This window comes from Chamaea fasciata, unplaced genomic scaffold, assembly GCF_029207755.1.
Source record: "Chamaea fasciata isolate MVZ Bird 193981 ecotype frontalis unplaced genomic scaffold, bChaFas1.0.hap1 SCAF_14, whole genome shotgun sequence".
Taxonomy (NCBI): Eukaryota; Metazoa; Chordata; class Aves; order Passeriformes; family Sylviidae; genus Chamaea; species Chamaea fasciata.
The window spans coordinates 3,023,689-3,042,273 of NW_027094099.1; the positions used below are offsets into that span (position 1 = coordinate 3,023,689).

General features: G+C 44.0%; 1 protein-coding gene across 2 annotated transcripts in view; it reads left to right on the top strand.

Annotated features, from left to right (window-relative positions):
* The window catches only part of MYO9A (myosin IXA), a 171,909-nt gene that overhangs the window by 119,026 nt on the left and 34,298 nt on the right, over nucleotides 1-18,585 (top strand). For both annotated transcript variants that reach the window (XM_066196002.1, XM_066196003.1), the window contains exons 12-16: nucleotides 3,736-3,857; nucleotides 4,863-5,004; nucleotides 5,707-5,902; nucleotides 10,226-10,345; nucleotides 14,874-14,949. In XM_066196002.1, the coding sequence (XP_066052099.1) occupies nucleotides 3,736-3,857; nucleotides 4,863-5,004; nucleotides 5,707-5,902; nucleotides 10,226-10,345; nucleotides 14,874-14,949 (656 nt within the window). The remainder of the gene's footprint in view (nucleotides 1-3,735; nucleotides 3,858-4,862; nucleotides 5,005-5,706; nucleotides 5,903-10,225; nucleotides 10,346-14,873; nucleotides 14,950-18,585) is intronic.

Sequence of the window (18,585 nt, forward strand, 5' to 3'; positions counted from 1 at the left end):
GCAGACCAGGTTTCATGTATCCAGGGATGGGAGGAGTAAATCCTGATGTTTTTATTGCAAGTAATGATGCCAAAACTGGGGCTCTGTGGACTTCACTGCACTAGAAACTTTTGCAGATGGTGGTGATGTCAACAATTTGGTTCTTAATGTAAAGATGATCTTCCAGGAATAGGACATTTGAATGTGCCCCTAAACATAACTTAGCTTTAAGTCAAGGTACAAATTTAAGCTGATTTTTAATCAACCTCCAGCTTAAGGGGTTTTTGTTTGAATGGTCTGAAAGTGTTTCATGTTGTTTTTGTCTTGTTAAATGAAAACCTCGTGTTGTTTGAATGGAATTCCCTAATATTCCTGTGCTGCAGGACCCTGCATCCATCAAAGGATGGCAGAGGCTTCAGAGATGAAGGAATATTTTGGAGGTAGCTTTTAAGGGTATCTCCTGAATTCTACAGGAAGATGGTCATTAGAAGACAAATATAGGAGTCATATGGGATATTAACAACTGCAATTTAATAGACAGCAGTGATTTTATCCTATAGCTTCTGTCTTTCTGTGGACAATCTGCAGGGTGTTGTGCAGACCAGCAAATGTCCCAGAAATTACATCAGGCCATCCTAAAGCCATAGTTGTATCTCTTGAGCTGAGATCCTGAAGGCAACCAAATGAAGAACTGGAAAAATGCTAGGAAAAAAGGAATAAGGGGAATTTATTTCCATTTAAGCTTTGGAGCATTTGCTCTGGAACAGTTCCTGCTGCCTGTCTTGAAATGAGAGCAAATCTCTGAATTATTGTGGAAAAGGTTGTTTGTTGAGGACTTGAATCTCTTCTTCTCATTGGGCCAGGTTATGTTGGGGATGGAGGAGAGGGAAGGACCCCAGAGCCTGGGAGTGAATGTTTCTGACCCAGCCCAGAGAAAAAAGGAGCAGAGAAAGGACAATTAGCCAAAATCCTGCAGCTGAAGGAAACGAAGCCAGGAGGGACCTGATGACTGACCATCAGGTCTGTGGAACAGCCAAAAATGAGTCCAGAGAAGTAGAGACCTTGTACTCGGGTTTTTTGGTAATTTACCAGACTATTTTTAAAAGCTCCATGTCTGGCCTTGCTGATTAGTGCTTTTGCACTGATCTCAGCAGCGGTGTAACTTTTTTGTGAGGCCATAGGAGTTCCACAGCACATTTGCTGTGCAGCTGCTGAATGTCCTATGTGGAATTACGTGTATCTAGAGGCCCTCTGGAGCAGAGCGATGGATTCTCAGCTTAGATGTGTGGAGGCGTAAAACTCAACATGATTTATGGGATTTGGGGGGGGCGAAAAATGTAAAGCCCCCCCACCCCCACCCCAACGCAAGTACTTCAACAAAGAGTCATGATAATAAATAAATAAGTCTGGTAACATCCACCTGTCACCTCTGAAATAATGCTGCTCTTGGCTCATCACACCAAGGTTTTATTGCTCTCTGCATGCTTCTGACCGGTCTTGAGCTGGCAAAGCTGGGCCTAATGGACCCTGCACTCCATTAAGGGGCTGTTGGAAGCAGGCAGTTGATGGATGGTGCTGACTCCCAGTGACTCTCTGGGAAATCCCTCGGGAGCAGCTCATGCCTGCTCTGAAATACGCAGCCTGTAATTGCTGGATAGAAGCTTTTTCCTGGCTTGCCCTGAAAATGCCACGAGTTTTAATCAAATCCGTGATTTTTGATTGCCTGTAGTTCAGCAGGGACTCGAGAATGTTGTTGTGAGGTTCTGCTGTGTCCTGGTTGCTCGGCAAGAACTGAAGGTAAAAGATTAAAAAATAAAAGGAGAAAACAAAATTCATAATGCAGAGCCATTTCTTATTTTCAGGACTTTTTCCCCAATGGGATGTTGTATATTTTGAATCCCAAAGCTTTAGGGATGTTAAAAATTCCTTCTAAGGCAGCACACATCTGTATTTGTCTGTATTGTTGTTGTAAGATTATACAATGTCTCCAATACTGAATTCAAGACCTTCTAGGGGTTGTTTTAGCAAAAATTTCCTTATGAAATGTCTCAAAACTCTTCAGGCTTTATTTCCAAGAATATCTGAGGAGTTCATGTTAATTTTGGATGAGGATAGACATACTTTTTTTAAAGTTGTTTGCTCATATTAAAAATAAAGGCAGAGGCAGCAATAATAATGAACCTGATTATTATTAGAAAGATGCATCCTATTAAGGTTTTGAAACATGTTTCCTTTTAATCTTCAATTCTGCATTCAAAATGTCCTGTGATAGAGAGGTAAAAAGGCAGTTGGATCAGTAGGACTTTGGCCAACACATGGAGTAAGGTTCATGGTTCAGTATCTCTGTTTAGACAGTGAGTCACAACTCCTCAAACATATGATAAAAATTATGATTTTTAAACTCTACGTTCATTTACATGCCCTAAAATAATTTCTTCATAAGACTTCTTCAAGTAATCCAGTTGCAAGTATGTCGCAGAGGAGAGACATAAAACCTTTATAGGAGAGCAAGGGTTGGAACTCTTTTGGTGGAAAATGAATAGCTTTTCTTGCCTCAGCTTAAGTTTGGGCGCAGATCCTCACTTTTACTGTAGAGGGTGGTAGTTCTGCTGGTCCTGGAGCAGTGGCTTTGTATAGCTGGAGGTCTCTTATTTAGCCCATACAGCACTAGCCATTAATAGTGGGATACAGGAGCAGGAAAGGGAGGTTTACTGCTTTTCCTGTGTAATTAATATGTTGTACCACAATTTCCTTCCAGCAACTGAATGGTAAATATTAATTGATGCAAATTGTGTGGCACTTTGATGGGTAGGAAGTTCCACATGGCCCAGCCACATGCACTGGGAACCTCCAAACCCCCCATGTCTCAAAGGGTGGGGAAGCAGGAGAATCTGCCCTTCTGCCCCACTCAGGTGAGACCCCACCTGCAGAGCTGCCTCCAGCCATGGGATCCAACATCAGAAGGATGTGGAGCTCCTGGAGCAAGTCCAGAGGAGGCCATGGAGATGCTCCAAGGGCTGGAGCCCCTCTGCTCTGGAGCCAGGCTGGGAGAGCTGGGGGTGCTCACCTGGAGAGGAGAAGGCTCCAGGAAAACCTCAGAGCCCCTGGCAGGGCCTGAAGGGGCTCCAGGAGAGCTGGAGAGGGACTGGGGACAAGGGATGGAGGGACAGGACAGTGGGGATTGGCTTTCCACTGCCAGAGGGCAGAGTTAGATGGGATATTGGGAAGAAATTGATTCCTGTGAGAGTGGTGAGGCTGTGGCACAGGTTGTCCAGAGCAGCTGTGGCTGCCTCTGGATCCCTGGAAGTGTTCCAGGCCAGGTTGGACAGGGCTTGGAGCAACCTGGGCTAGTGAAAGTCATTGCTGCCCATGGCAAGGGGTGGAACATGAAGAGCTTAAAGGTCTCTTCCAGCCCAAACTGTGCTGTGATTTAGAAGCAATCCAGGAATGGGAAAGGGGGAGTCCACACACGCTGGACGTCTTTGGCAGGCTTGGACTCCGACACAGCTACCCTGTGTCCAAACAAACGTCTGGTGCATCTGAAATTGGGAAATGCTCTGTGGTTCACTTGGTTTCAGGTTGTTCCAGAGGTTCTTTATCCTTTTCTTTCACAGAAAGCATTGATGGAAGATTTACAGGAGAGATGTCTGTTTTGGTAAATGGTGTATCAGTTTCCATAAAACCCTTTGGATTTTGTCTTTTATTTTTGCTTGCACCAAATCATCATTACATCATCTGTGGGGTTTTTTTTTTTAGGAGGAATATAGAGCAGAAGGAATTAGCTGGCACAACATCGACTACATAGACAACTCCAGCTGCATCAACCTGATCAGCAAGAAGCCAACGGGGCTGCTCCATCTGCTGGATGAGGAGAGCAAGTGAGTAGGAAAATGCGGGCTTGGGAAATGAGATTTATTTTTTTAGTTAAAATGTGTGTATTTTTCAGTTTTCTGAAAAAAGACAACTTCCCAGATAGGTGCTAATAGCTCACTGGGTTGATAGGTGCTTCTAATGCTGTTTTTGAGGTGGTAACACACAGAGTGGAGAATCAGCCAGCTGAGCAAAAAGCCTTAAAAAATAACAATTAAAATTCCTTTCCAGAATTTCTTCCATTAAAGGGAAGGGAAGAGGTTTCCTTTGCTTCTCTCTTCATTTCTTTCCTTGTCTCTTGGGGTGCGACAGTCTGAACGTGCTGAACCCAAGTGCATGAGTTAAAGCAGGATGTCTAGGTGCTGTTATTGAGATATAAGGTGGATTTATCAATTTACTGGTAAAAATTGAACCAGAGTGAAGTGAGGTCGCTCATCCTAAGGGGCTGCATTTCCACAGGGGTTCGTGGGCATCAGGGACTCAGCTCAGATTTGCATCTTTGGTTTCATCCATCTGTCTTGGGAGAAGTTCTTGGGTGAACGTGTGGCTTCTGGGGCTGCCCTGGTGTGGAAACTTTGGAGCAGAACAGTTCTCCCATTGGATGCTCATCCCAGTTTCCTCCATGTGAAAGGCAGGGAAAGGTCAGGTGGTTTTGCTGAGGTCACCTCAGATCCACATGGCCAGGGGCACGAGGTCTTCTCCCACCATTTGTCTTGCAGGTTTCTCCCCCACTTCCTGTCTCATTTACAAAAGATCAGCAGTGATGCTCTCCCAGTGATATACTGGGATAAAACAACTTAAATTGGGTGAAGTTGTGAAATACATCCCCATGCTGCAGACTTGCATGAAGTTTGAGGATGGAGGGTTGGCTTTCTCTTACCAAGAGGCTCTGCTGAAGCAGGCACAGAAGTGGAAGCTCAGAATGTCTCTGTTTTCCCTTTTGTGGCCAAGAAAGAAGTGGAAAAGTTTCCCGTTGGGTTTACAGCTTCTTCCTTTCAATTCTCTCCACTCAGTTTTCCCCAAGCCACGAACCAGACACTGCTGGACAAATTCAAGCGTCAACATGAAGGGAACTCCTACATTGAATTCCCGGCAGTGATGGAGCCAGCTTTCATCATCAAACACTATGCGGGCAAAGTGAAGTACGGAGTCAAGGTCTGTCACCCAGCTGTTCCCCAGCAGTTGCTTTCATCTAAATCTGGGATTGGGGAGGGAAGCCCCAGAGGCTCCACAGAGATGTTTTGGAGAGGACTTGGCCCAGGAAGATGGGAGGTTCAGGAGAGAAGTGTTTGGGATAATGAAAAGGTGGTAGGGACAGGGTCTTCCTGTTCTCCTCCACGTGGGCATTTTAGGAAGAATTTAAGGATGCGCAGTGAGCTCAGTGCTACACCCCAATGACAAGTTGAAATTGGAGGTCTGGTGGCCTTTCTGGGCTTGGTTTGTGTAGAAAATCTTGTGTTTTCCTCATCATTAGCCACTTCTAATACAGATTATATGTGTTTATGTCTCAGCATTCCACTGGTACTTCCTGGAATCCCATGCAAATGATTCTAAAGTTGACCCTATTTCTATTCATGCCAATTATTACCAGAAGGAATTCTGGTGGCCAGATGAGCCTGTGTGAGAAACAGCCTCAGGATTTGCAGCTGCAAATCTCTCACCATGTTTCTGATGCAGTAAATGCACGTGATAAGCATCAGAGATGACGTTCATAAAGAGGTATCTGATATGGGAGCAAAAGAGAAAAAAGAAACCGGATTCAATAGTTGTGCTGGCCCAGAGATAGCCTGGAAGATCCTACCTGGAGTATCGTGTAGCTATTGTTTATTTTCCTCTTTTCTCCTCCTCCTCCCCCAGGATTTCCGAGAGAAGAACACGGATCACATGCGCCCGGACATCGTGGCTCTTCTGCGAAGCAGCAAGAACGCCTTTATCTGTGGGATGATCGGGATTGATCCCATGGCTGTTTTCCGCTGGGCTGTCCTGAGGGCCTTTTTCAGGGCCATGGTCGCGTTTAGGGAGGCTGGAAAACGATACGTGGAGAAGAAAACCGGTACGTGTGCCCATCACCTGGTCTGGAGCCTGCTTTCCAGCAGCAAGTTGGGTCTGATGTTTTATTACCCTGTTTCAAGTAGCCTGACTTATTAGGAGTCTATTAGAAAACTCGTTGAAATAACAGGTAGATTTTTAGCAGAAGTCACTTTTAAAGGTACATTTGGATTTTAACGTATCATAAGGAAATATTTTCTTTTTACTGCTGCTTGAATTTTTCTTTTTTGTAGGATGCATGGATAGAAAAACCCAAGTCATTCAAACAGACATACAAATTATCCAGCCAAAAAGGCAGATTATTTTTGTAATAATTCTTGAACTGATAGTTACATCTGGAAACAAAAAAAGGCAATAAAACTTCCTATCATTTTACAAGCTGTTCACCCTTTCAGCTGCAGGAGAGCATGTCTCTTGTCTAGCAAAATTCATGGCTTTCCAGTCATCCAGAACCACGGATCAAAGGGGCATTAAATTAAAGGAAAGTGATGGTGCATCATCATGCTGTGGCAGGCAAGACCTGGCTGTGCTTTTAGACCATTTCTCTGCATAAAGCAATTTCAGAAAGACAGGTACAAGCTATTACTATTCATTTCTGGGCACAAGAGGGCTTGAAATCCATGATGGAGTTAGAGCCTCAGCAGGAAAAATGTCAGCTGGCTTAAAATTAAACGCAGAGCTGCATTATGAATTACTTTGTAATCAGTGAGATTTGCATCCTGGAGAGTGAGGGAGCCTGGGACAAGGAGCATAGGAATACAAACTCTTCAAGCAGAAAGAATCATTTTCTTGGGAGCAAATTCCAAGAAGAGCAGGAGGCAAAAAATCAACTTTCAGCTCTTGAGGTTCTTCCTCTGAGACCTCTTGGATGCAGCATAAGAGAAGAGCTGATTCTCATGAGCCTGGGTCTGTCTGGTGTGGAAACTTTGGAGCAGAAAGCAGCTTTGCACAGCAGACAGCAGAGGCAGCAGCTTTGGACAGAGTAACCAAAGAGGGAGATGGCAAAGATGTTCGGCACTGGGAGAAAGGCCATTCCAAAGAGGTGGCTTCTAAAATCCATCTTTGCATTTTCAGCTTGCAAATGAAAAACCCCAGGCTGAATTCAAATGATGTAATCCAGGAGATCAGAAAAAATCATTCAATCTCAGGAAGTAGGAGATGATTTCAAGCCCTGCTTCGCTTTCTGTGTCTCTGGCAACTGGTCCTGTGCACTGCTGCTCTTGTCTCCTCACTCCTGCTTTTCAGTTCAAAGTTCTTAGCAGTAACTTGCTTATATCTCTCTTTCTATATATATATATCAATATATAGCTATGATTTTTTATATATATATATATATAAACTGGATGAGTCCAGGAGGCCTTGAGACATTTCTGAGACTCAATTCTTGCATTGCCTTCTCTTTCCATACCAAAATTAGCTAATACATGGTGATGGCAGAATTTCTAAACCTTTTCATGGTGCTGCTTCATTATTTGTCCATGTCCTTTAGCCCATATTCAAATGGCTTTGTGCTTTGTACCCTCTGGGTTTTGAGTCAAAATAAAAACAAAACCCTCAGAAAGCCAGATAAGGTTTGTCTTAAATTTACCAGCAATCCTCAGATCATTTATACCCTGAACTTCTATCAAATTGGGAAAAAATCATGAGAAAGTCTCCATTATGCAGGCAATACTACTGGGAGGTGATTACCTAAATCTAAATTCCATACTGAGGTACACCTTATCTGTGGGGAAAACTTGGCCTCCAAGCAGTGTCAGAGCTGGGATCACTGTCCTCGCCCTCTTTGGAGAGCTATCCACCATGTCCAAGCATGACCATCCAGGCTGGAGAGGCCTTGGAGCAACCTGTAGTGGAAGGCGTTCCTGCCTGTGGCAGGGGGTGACACTGGGTGATTTTTAAGGTCCATTCCATCTCAAAACCATTCTGAGATTCTGACTTTGCCTAGGTCACGCTTAGCAAGGTGAGATCACCAGCAGTTAGCTGGTGTGACCTTACAACCATCCCCCGTTCCATTGCCATCCTCCAAAATCCTGTCACCAAAGCAGGTGGCTGTGGGCAGAAGGCTCAGCCAGTGTCAGGACAGTGTGACGGGCTGGTGTAGCATGATGCATCCACTGCCAGGTGCTGGAATTCCCTTCTCTCCAAAATAATGCAGAAAAGCCCCAAATTGATGCTTTGCCTCTATGGCAGAAAACGTTTGTGAGTTATCAAAGTTTCACTAAAATTCTCCCATCTCGAGAGACAGAAGCAAAGAACCAAAGGCAACACATATTTGACGTTAATTTGGGGTTTTATCAAACCTTGATGGCTTTAATTAGCCTGATTTGAGCATCTGCCTGCTCACAGATGTGAAGACAAAATGATGGTAGAGTAAGAAAAGCCTCTAACAGTCATCCACACTTAATATCTGTACAGATATTTTTTCAAGATGTGCTTCCCGTTCTTGGTTTCTGATATCCTTTCCCCTTCCATCAGGCAGGTGAAGTGAGGGAGCAGGGAAATATCTAAAACATGCTTCTTTTAATTAAAAGCTCTTTGCATTCTGTCTGAACACCAACTGGATCTCTCGTGCTTTTACGCTTGCAATACCCAACAAGGATTTTCCAGAAAAATCCCTTGCTTATGTCTAAGCTGCTCTGCAAAATTTTGCTCTGCTTCCTTTCCACATCGTCCTTTTGGTTGTCTCCTCCATGCCAAGCAGATGCTTCTGGAAGGATAACCAGCATTTTTTTTTCTTGCTGGCTTTGAGGGCTCTTCTTTTTCTGTGCTCCTGATACTCTCCTAGCGCAGCTTTTGGTGATTGTGTGATCGTCCTTGTTAACTTGAAGGTGAAGAGCAGCAAAGTGGTGTCACTGTGAATTTTCTTTTGTGTCTTTGTGTTCTGCCCAAGCGATGCTTCTTACTGCCAGCGCTCCTCGAATGAAAGATGGCAGGATCGGGCTAGCTGCGCTTAGCTGAAGCGTGGAACTCTTCAATAATTTGATTTTTAATTCTTTTTTTTACTAAGTTTATCAATTGAGGATTGAAATGGTCCAATAGAACTGCGTGTTAGAACTGGATTTGTTTGTGAACTTTCATTAAAGGAACACTGTCAGGTTTTTTAGGAAAGAAAATTGGCTGATTGATTTTTTTTGCTGTCATCAATACACATTTATTGTGCAAAACTCTCTAATTTTAGCAAAAACATGGAATGGAAATGGTGGTAAATGGAAAAAATGGTGCTGTTCATACAAACTAGGCTGCAGATACTTGGTTTTGGTGGACCTAAATCCTTTCTCTGATGAAAGTTTTATGGTCTTGAGGCTATCCCTGTCTTTGATGGGCTCTGCAGTTGGATTTGGCCAACAGGGGTTGCTCCTTGCCTAATTCCTGCTTAAAAATAATCCCACTGGCTTCTGCAGATTTATTCCTGAAGCTGGTCACCAAAAAAACCACTGGCCTCAAAATAATCAATAAAAAGCTGCATTTGCCAAATAAAGGTGGCAGCAACCAGAAGGTCTCACTGGTGTTAAGGTGAGGAAGACGCCCCTTGACAGTGTTCCTGTGGAAAACTCAGATCAGTCCTTTCCGATGGTTTGATGTATTGATGTGAACTGCTCCTGTGGATGCTGGAGTAGAGTGACTCCACGGTGACCTCCCCGCGCCTCACTGGGAGCGTGGCACACCCTGGACTTGGCCAACAATGACAGAGAGGCAGTGTGTGTTGGCACATTGTCACTGGTGTCACCTCTCCTCCACCCTGTTGCTCACAGCTGGGCCATCAGAAGTTGTCTTGGCCACACATTGATGGTTTCTTCCAATTCAAACCTATCCTGCCAAACTCCAGACTCTGTGTTCTCTGCCCTCAGGGAATATGGAAATGGTGCTTAATGCAAATAATTTACATTTTTCCTTTTAATTGCCAAAATCTGAGCAAAATGTAGCACTGGAATGCAAGATGAGAATTCCAGGTGATTGTGTCATGGAGCATCTGAACAGGGATTTGCGGGTAACACCAGGCAGAGGCATGGAAAAGATTTAAAAAATAAGTTACTAAAAGTAAAGATTTATCTAATCATCCTCTTTTTGCCCAAATAATCTTGGAGTGATTATTAAGTGTTTATGCTCTGTCTAATGAGGATTATAATTGGGACTGGGACGTGGTCCAGCCCATCGCTCCTATGCCACAGCGCCGTGTGGAGGAAACCACAGTTAAATTATATTGAGCACAAAAACGTGTGACCTTTGAGCTCCTTTGGGCTTGTTCCTTCCCCTCTCCTGATTTCTGCTTATAAAATCTTTCTCTTCTCTCCATTTTTTTTTGTTTGTTTTTATTTTGCTTCCAAAGGGCATGATGATGCAGTGCCATGTGCGGTTTTGAAAAGTGTGGATAGTTTTAGCTTTCTCCACCACCCAGTTCATCAGAGGAGCTTAGAGATCCTGCAGAGGTGCAAGGAGGAGAAGTACAGTAAGGCTCCACCACCCGCCCTCCCCTCTGATACCACACTCACACGTCCAGAAATGGAAACCAGGTGCATTCCATGTAGAAAGGAAAAAAATCAGAGCCTGAGGATCCCTCCATGATCAAACCAGCTGCCTTAGAGAAGTTCTGAGCCTACCGGGAAATGATTAGGCAGAGCTGGAAGAGTCAAATTAAAAGCAAACCCATACCTCTTGAGATGTCACAAAAATCATTTTGTTGGCAATTTCCCCATTTACTCGTTGACGTTAGTAAAGAATATTCCTGAATCAAGGCTGGTACAGCTGGAATTCAGCTTAATTTAGATTTCAGTGGACATCAGAAATATCTTTAGCTTGTGAAAATTGTCTCCCTGGGCTTTTACTTAAAACAGAGGCATTATCAGTGTTATTTTACAGAAAGATGCACTTGGTCCCCATTTCTTCATCTTCACTCCTCTCTCATGTAATAAACTCATCCTGCATGACAACATGGACACTCTGGTCTGCACTACTCTATTTTATATATTTAAATAGATATTTGGTGCTCTCATGTTTAGATAAATTATTTTCCTACCATTATTCTCTTCCTCCATGTTGCGTGTTAAAGCTGACAGAAATAGAGCTGCTCTGCATGGGCAAAGCCTCTGCCCAACTTGCTTAAATTTAATGAAATTTAGGTGTAGGAAACCACCTTTTTTCTGTAGAGCTGAGCACGGTAAGTACAGTAGGTGCATGTTAAATCTTCATAAATGTGGTTTTCCTGTTAGAAACCTTCTATCAGATGTCTGTGCTTTCTGCAGCATGTGGGGTTGGGGGGAGCAGTGGTGTTTTAGGTCTTAATTTAGGCTTTATTAATTTCATTTCATTTGTTATTTTCATTCTTAATTTAACTACATTATTTTCTGCCACCAGTTCCCAACACTGCTATATAAGAAAATATAAAGGAGTGGTACTAAATTTTACTTGATTTTAGATTTTATTAAAAGGTGTTGTGCCAAGTGACCTTACTGATACTACTAAGAAACTATTGGAAAGGAAGATAGTTATCAGCAGAGTAATTTTACTTGCAATTAATGAATCAATTTAACTTTAATTTTTAAGTTGGCTCAGTAATATGGGAGATTGGGAGGGTCTAGTTTGCAGTTCCTTAGGTGGGAAAAAGGAAATTCATACAACTCAAGAGATACTTAGAGCTTTAATTTAGTGGGAAGCAGGAAGCTGAGCTCAATGTTGAGCTCAACACCTCAAAGCCTCGCTAATATAGACTATTCCACACAATTGGGGACCTCTTAGGATAAATCCAGTGCATGGGTCTAAGAAGAACATTGCCACGGTTTGTGAATTGGCATCTGACCAGGCAAATGAGTAATTCTTGTTCTGCATTCAGAGATCCTTCCCATCTTCCCACGGGGTGTGCTCCTGCTTCCCCAGACTCCCAGCCTTGGCAAGCTGAAGTGGGCTTGGAGCACGTGTAACATTCTGGTTCAGAATCCATCAGGTTTTGGGCCCCACAGGTAAGCTTGGCCCCGAGGATTCAGCTTTTCCCACAAGTCAGATGAGGTTACACATCCACGTCATCCTTGAGACAGAAACCAAGGTCATCTCCTTGTCTTGAACTGTGCGACTAGTTCTGAACAAATTGAGAAAACAAATTGGTTTGATGAGTTTATTGAGATTCCCTGTAGGTCCCTTGGTATTCAACTTCTGGAGCCAGCTGGTTGCCATTCTCTTACCATCAACTGCTTTCCTGATGCTGTGGAGTCCACCAGTTCCTCCAGGGCAAGGCACTGGGTTTAGACACCTCTGATTCAAGACTGGAGCTCTGCTGGTTGACATTCATCCTTAGGGAGTAGGCAGGGCTTATCCAAAGCTCTTCTCAACAAGGGCAAAGACCTGTTAGGTAAATCCGTCCATCTTTCCCAAATACTCCAGCATATTCCCTTTCCTTCCAGCTGAAGGAAAGGGAATATGCTTGAAAAATCAGAATATTTTTCTGTCTAAAGTGTAAATCAGATCAGGCTGTGTTTGAGCAGGATGAACGGAGTGAGAGGTTGTTGCCACTCACACGTTGTTCTTTCCTTCTGAGTATCAATTCCTACAATTTAATAGCCCATATTCACCGTACACAGTTCTCAAGGCCACGTGCAACTTACCAGCTGAAATCTAAGACCTTTTCTACCTTCTATTTATAAAAATCCCCCTTATTTCCCAGAAAAGGGGTTACATCAACATGGCAGCTCTTTTTGGCTGTACTCCTTCTTTAAAGAGCCGAGTGATGGCACAGTCTAAAAAAGTCTTTATATTTGGTGTATCTAAAGCAATTCTCTTTAACCCAACTTGTGCACTGTGACCTTTGTTAATCAACAAGTCACTTAAGGTGCTGAGCTGGTGATGCAGTTTAACTGCAGCTGTTACCTGAAAGCCTGAAATAGAACTTCCCTTTTCCTGAGGAATGCGAGGTGTGGATGCCGGGATAATTTGCTACATCCTTGTCTTTTTCACTTCAGCTGGACTTGTTTGATTGGAAGGTGCTTTGGACCTTTTCTTTCTTTGGTGGGGAGGGTAAGAAGACAGATTTTGCTCTAAAAAGATATTTTTAAAAAATCTTGGAAATACCAGTGAAATCCCATTTCTCATGGACTCCTTTAGACAAGAAAAGCCGCCCGCGCCTTATCGGGAGTATCCAGGCATATTAAAATATATTAATTTAATCAATATTAAAAATAGATCCAGCTAGACATTAGGTGTTTTCTTAGTCTAAAACTAGCTACACAAAGTACTAATGCAACATTTTAGGCAGATTCCTGGTTATTCCCATTTTCCCTCTTTACAATTGGGCTTCTGTGCTCTGAATCAGGACTTTGGACACAGAAATGCCAGTCTTGTGAGAGGTACAAGAACACTCCTAGGACAAGAAATGTAACCCAAAAATGGCTTAAATGGCAAAAAGAGGAATTGAAAAGAGTTTTGAGCTTGGGTATTGTTAAGCACTCAGATGCATTACCTGCCTTGCTTTCCAAAAACCTCCAGTGCTGGAGATGCCAAACCTTCTCAGCAGGAGTGATTTGGTTGGTCCTGCCTTGGGGCACAGGCAGGGTTCAAAGATCACCTGGAACAACACACCCTCAAATTTTCTCCTGTTGACATTTCCAGAATATCTGGGCACCTTTAGATGCCAAACCTTAATCAGGTGGACCATCAGCCTTTTTGAGGATCTCCTGCCCAATTCAAGATGACCACAATCCCCTGTTCAGCTTCAAGATGAACTGTTACATCACCTTAACAGGGCAAGGAGGGCAGTAAATGTCCTCTTAAAGGGATGTCACCCATTGACGTTGGTAGGAATTCATTTTCTCCTCAGGAAATCCAGGCTCAGAACAGCAGGATGGGCTCAGGTCTCAGCATATTTGCTTTGTGTTCATCTTCCAGAGTAAAAAATCTCCAGAATACCTTTTAGCTCAGCACCTGGGCTGCATGAAATAGTGGAGTTATAAATATGGGGAGGAGGGGACATGCCATTGCTTCCTCCTGTCCTGCTACAAACCATAGTGTAGACTTTTTTTCTTTTTAGAAAGCTTTTATTTCCTTTTTTTTTTTCCCACTGTAGATGTCTCAGAGTAGAATAAAACATATTTTCCCCATGCTGAGGTGAGAGCTGTGATTTTTCCTGTCTCACAGCAGTGATTTTGAGACAGTTATAAAATTGCTCAGCTGTTTTCATGTCAAACTCCACATTCTCAGATCTTTACATTTCCGTGTTTTGGTGACTTGACGTGTTTTGTTTAAAAATTGTCTCCTGTCTTCTTAAGTACTTGGTTACAAAACATTTCCACTTTGGGGAAGATAATAGCTGCTACTGTAACCATGTGCTTCATTCAGCTTCCTTGGCTGAATACAAAATAGATATTTTATTTAATGTATTGTTTTATTTGATATATTATATCGCAAATAAATTATTCTAGGTATCAAAGGATATAGGCTCAACAGGCAATCAAGCCTTTATAAAATACTCCATAAAATATTTCCTACTTGCTGCACATGACCTTATATTTGGAGGGAGGGAGAGAAGAAGTGTCTAAGGAATAAATGACCATTTTTCCAAGCATTCTAATTATGTCCAGGTGTTTTGCCCATGCAGCTGAGTTATCCCATGCGCAGTGGAAAGCTTGGGAATCTCTTGAACATGGAGGACATGAGTGGCTGCTCCCCACCATCAACTCCTTCCCTCACCCTGTTTGCAAGCTGGGACAGCGTGTCCCTAAAACACCCCATGTGTGTGTGGGAGGGGAATTAGAGGCTGGAGCAAACAGTGTTACTCACAAGGGTGATGATGACTGTGGCAGGGAGGTGGGACTGGGGAGCGATGGCATCCCTGGCACCCGGCTGTGCCCGGCATGTGCCAGGACATGTCCGCGCTGCTCCGCGCCAGAGTCAGGGCTCAGCTATGGCTCTGCTAATTGTCTGTTGGGATGGCTCTGCTAATTATCTGTTGGGTATGAGCCAGCTGGAAACATCTTTATCATGTGCTGCTCCAGGTATTACTCGGAAGAGCCCACGGACGCCGCTCTCAGACCTCCAGGGAGTCAACACCATCAACGAGAAGAGCTCACGGTAAGGCTCCTGCTTTTACCTTGGCATGGCCAGGAGTCTGGGATGGGAGAACACTGTCTGTACCTAAAAAATGGATGTATTGACATTTATCCCATCTCACCTATCAATCTTATCTTCTCTTTGTTCTTTCTCTGCCATGTGATCGGATCTAAACACCCTTCCTGACGAAACAGCAGGCAGGGAAAGCAACTTCCCTGTGTGAAAAGCAGCGGTTGGTGGCGGTGGGTGTACGAGGGGATGAGAAGCTTTTAAAAATGAGTGAATGTGCTAGTATCAAAGAAATAGTCATTTAAGGAGGACAGGTTTGGGTGCAGAACTGCATTCAGCATGTGGTGGCTCCAGGCACCCTGGGATGTGGAAAACCTGGAAGTTACGGGGTTTGAGATGATACTTTGCCAAATGTCTGCTTGTTTTCGGGGGGGAAAGAAGCACATTTGCTTCAAAAATGATTGATTTTTGAAGATTTTATGTACATTTTTATCTTTAATTCTTTCCTTGAAGTTTCTGATCATTTAAGCAGCTACTGAATGAGACTTAGGTCTACATTTGAGATACAGATCTGTGCCTCTTCTGCAAAGCCTTCTCCATCCCCATTCCAGAATTAACTTGCTTGTGAAGTCAAAGTCTTCATTTGAAAGGCATGTCTGGGCACTGATCCTTTTCCCAGCTACTCTTGTGCTAGCCCTCCACACATCCCAGGAGGTCTGATTTTCCTAATACCCCTCCAAAGGCACATGGTGCCTCTCTGCTTCCCTCTCAGCAGGTGTGTGCTGGGGAAGGAAGTGATAGGAGCACCCTCAGCTCCTACAACCACTGCTTGGAGCTGCAGATATCCAGGTGTGTCTTTATGGCAGCTCTGAGGTTAATGAGAAGCCCAGAACCAGGCAGGGGGAGTCTGAGTCTGTCTTTTGAAATGTGTCCATTAAATCAGTCCTTGCATCTCAGTGGCTTCCCTTGCACACAAAATTAAATATTTTTCAAGGATATTATGAAGGCTCATTTTTAATGGCTTCAATGCCAAACAGCCACAACAAAAAATTAGACACACATTGTTCCTTTTTTTCTAAGGGAAGAAAAGTGGCTTCTTCTGCCTGGTTTTCTCCACCACATGGGTCTCTGAGTGGCATCAAGAATAGAGTGTCCTTCTTCCTCTGAATTCTTCCCCTTTGAGAGAGGCAGAGGCACCCTACTGAAGGAGAACTGAAAAAGCCCATTTCAGTGGTTAGAGCAGATGGAATTTACTTAAAATGGTGGGATTGAATTATTAAATTTGTGCCACTTCTCAAGTTTGGGCAGAAATCCAGGTGGTACAAGCAATCCCACCCTATCCTGGGAAGGTGATGCAACCCCGGCTGTCCTCACCTCAGTCTTTGTCCTCCTCCTTTCCTTTCTCATAATGCTGCAGCTGCTGGGGCTCTGATGGGTTGGGTTGCGACGACAGTCGGTCCTTGGTGACACTCAGAACAGGGAAGGTTGGTGTCTCCAGAGGTGACGTTCCCTGTTTCCAGCACCTCTGATTGTGCAAGTTTCCCTCAAGATAACGTAATGTGAAACTTGGTCCCTTTGGAGATCTTCCCTTGTAGATAAGAGGATTCCTGCAGTTTCTCTACCCAACCATTGGCATGTGAGGAGCATCCGTGAACTGGGACAGGGCTTTTCTTGACTGCCCAGCTCCAGCTTTGGAGGCATTTTAGCGTGGGAGCTGGAGCTGCCGACATTTTCATAACCCAAAGTATTTCAATTATCTCAGTACAGGGCAACTCTTCCTGACCCAGGCAAGGAGGAGGATGTGTTTATTTACTGTGGAGTTCAGTGTGTGGTCAGTTCTGGTTGTGTGGCTTAACCCATGCCAGCACAGCAGACAATTTGACCCAAACAGTCACTATTGAGGAACTGTGTCTTCCTTCCTCGTCCTCAGCAGCTGTGTCCTACCTGCAGCCTCAGTCTGAGCCTTTATTTGCAGAAAAAGTGCTTTTGGAGTCATCCTGACTCCTGTTCCTTCTTCTGTGGTGCCTCGATAGCATGGTCCGTGATCTTCGCTTCCCTTAGGCATCATTAGGGGTTCCTAAATGTCACCTTTGCCCCTTACTTCTGGAAGTACAAACCAGGTGTCTCATAAGATTTCCAAGATCCAGCCTGTGCTTTCAGAGCAGGCAGGTGATTTTGATCCCCTTCATTGTAGCCACTTTTGATCTGGAGAGTTGTGTCACATTTGATGAATATCGGTATTTCAGGTAAATGGCACATGTTGAGCGAGAGGAGGTGAGCACAGGAGTGCAGATAACACATCTGGAAGAGAGATTGGCTTTAGCAGCTTCCCAGCAGATCAACTGGCAAGCAGTTTACAGCTCCGAATTAAACAGGAATTGCTTTCAAAGCCATGTCATGATCATGTGGTTGCTGATAAGCCTGGTTGTGCATCCAACCTACAGGATAGCTCGGGGCCTGTTTCTAAAAGCAATTTTGAGGCGTGACATCACTCAGGAAGTCACAGTGGAGGGTTTAGGGAGCCAAGTGCTCTCCTCTGATCTCAGAAAAAAGTGGACGGGTGGCTTGCACATGCTGGAAGGGAAACTAGGCTTCAGCAGAGCTTTCCAAGTGCCTTCCCCAGCTGCTGAGAAATGAAGGGCAGGACTTGCCTAACCAAAACCCCTTGGGCTGGTTGGGATCCTGCTGGTTTTTGCTCACTAGTGACACTTTCATGTGCAGGGGTGTCTGAGCAGGTGTTGTCTGGAAACAGCTGGCTAGGCTCGGTGAGGTGATTGACCCTGAAGTACCAAAAGTTTGCATCTGTTGGAACATGAACGTATCCATCCTAAAGTGTCCATAACGAACAGAGCTGTCATTTTATCTCTTGGGTTTTTCAAAACCACATGGGAATTTCTAGGGTTTTTCGGGGAGGTTGGCCAGGATTGATGGTGTTGTACATCCCAAAAGTTGCCGTTGAGTTTTAGTGGTTCCCATCAACTGGTGATTTTTTTTTTTCCCACCTGCAAACAGGAGGGTTTTGGTGGATGGTACCTGAGATGTAAAGAGAAGAAAGGGGAATAGGGGGATCACTTGGATATTCAGGCTTCTCACTAACAATCTGTGAATGGAATGCTTAAGAAAGCAAGTCCTGGACTGCTTAGCCAGGGGTTTTACTTTGCTGTGATTGATCTCTCCTTATAATAGTGGTCCATGTCAAAATGCTGATATAATAGGATCAGGAAGGAATTTGAGAAGTGCTCAGATGAGGCGGCGCAGTGACGTTGCTCTGAGGATCTGGCTCCAGGCTTTGAGCTGGCTGAACACACAGCTTTACTTCCTTTATTTTTTTAATTTCCATGTGGCACTTGAGATTTGCCTTTCCTCCGAATGAGGGCTTTAAGGCAAAGGACTGTCTTGTTGTCAGACCTCAGAAGTGGCCGGCGCCTGAGGCCACGTTTAAACCACCGTGTCCTTCAGCATCCTCATGACCTAGTGCAGCCTGGGGTCTCCTCCTGTTCCTCCTGTCTGAGATAACTTGGAGGGGGGAGCATTGCAGCCCCCACACCCTTCCTTAGATTACATTTATTTTGTATGATGATTTCTGCAAGGCTGGTAAAAAATTTAGAATTTAAAACCCCCAACAAACCACCAAAAACCCACCAAGCC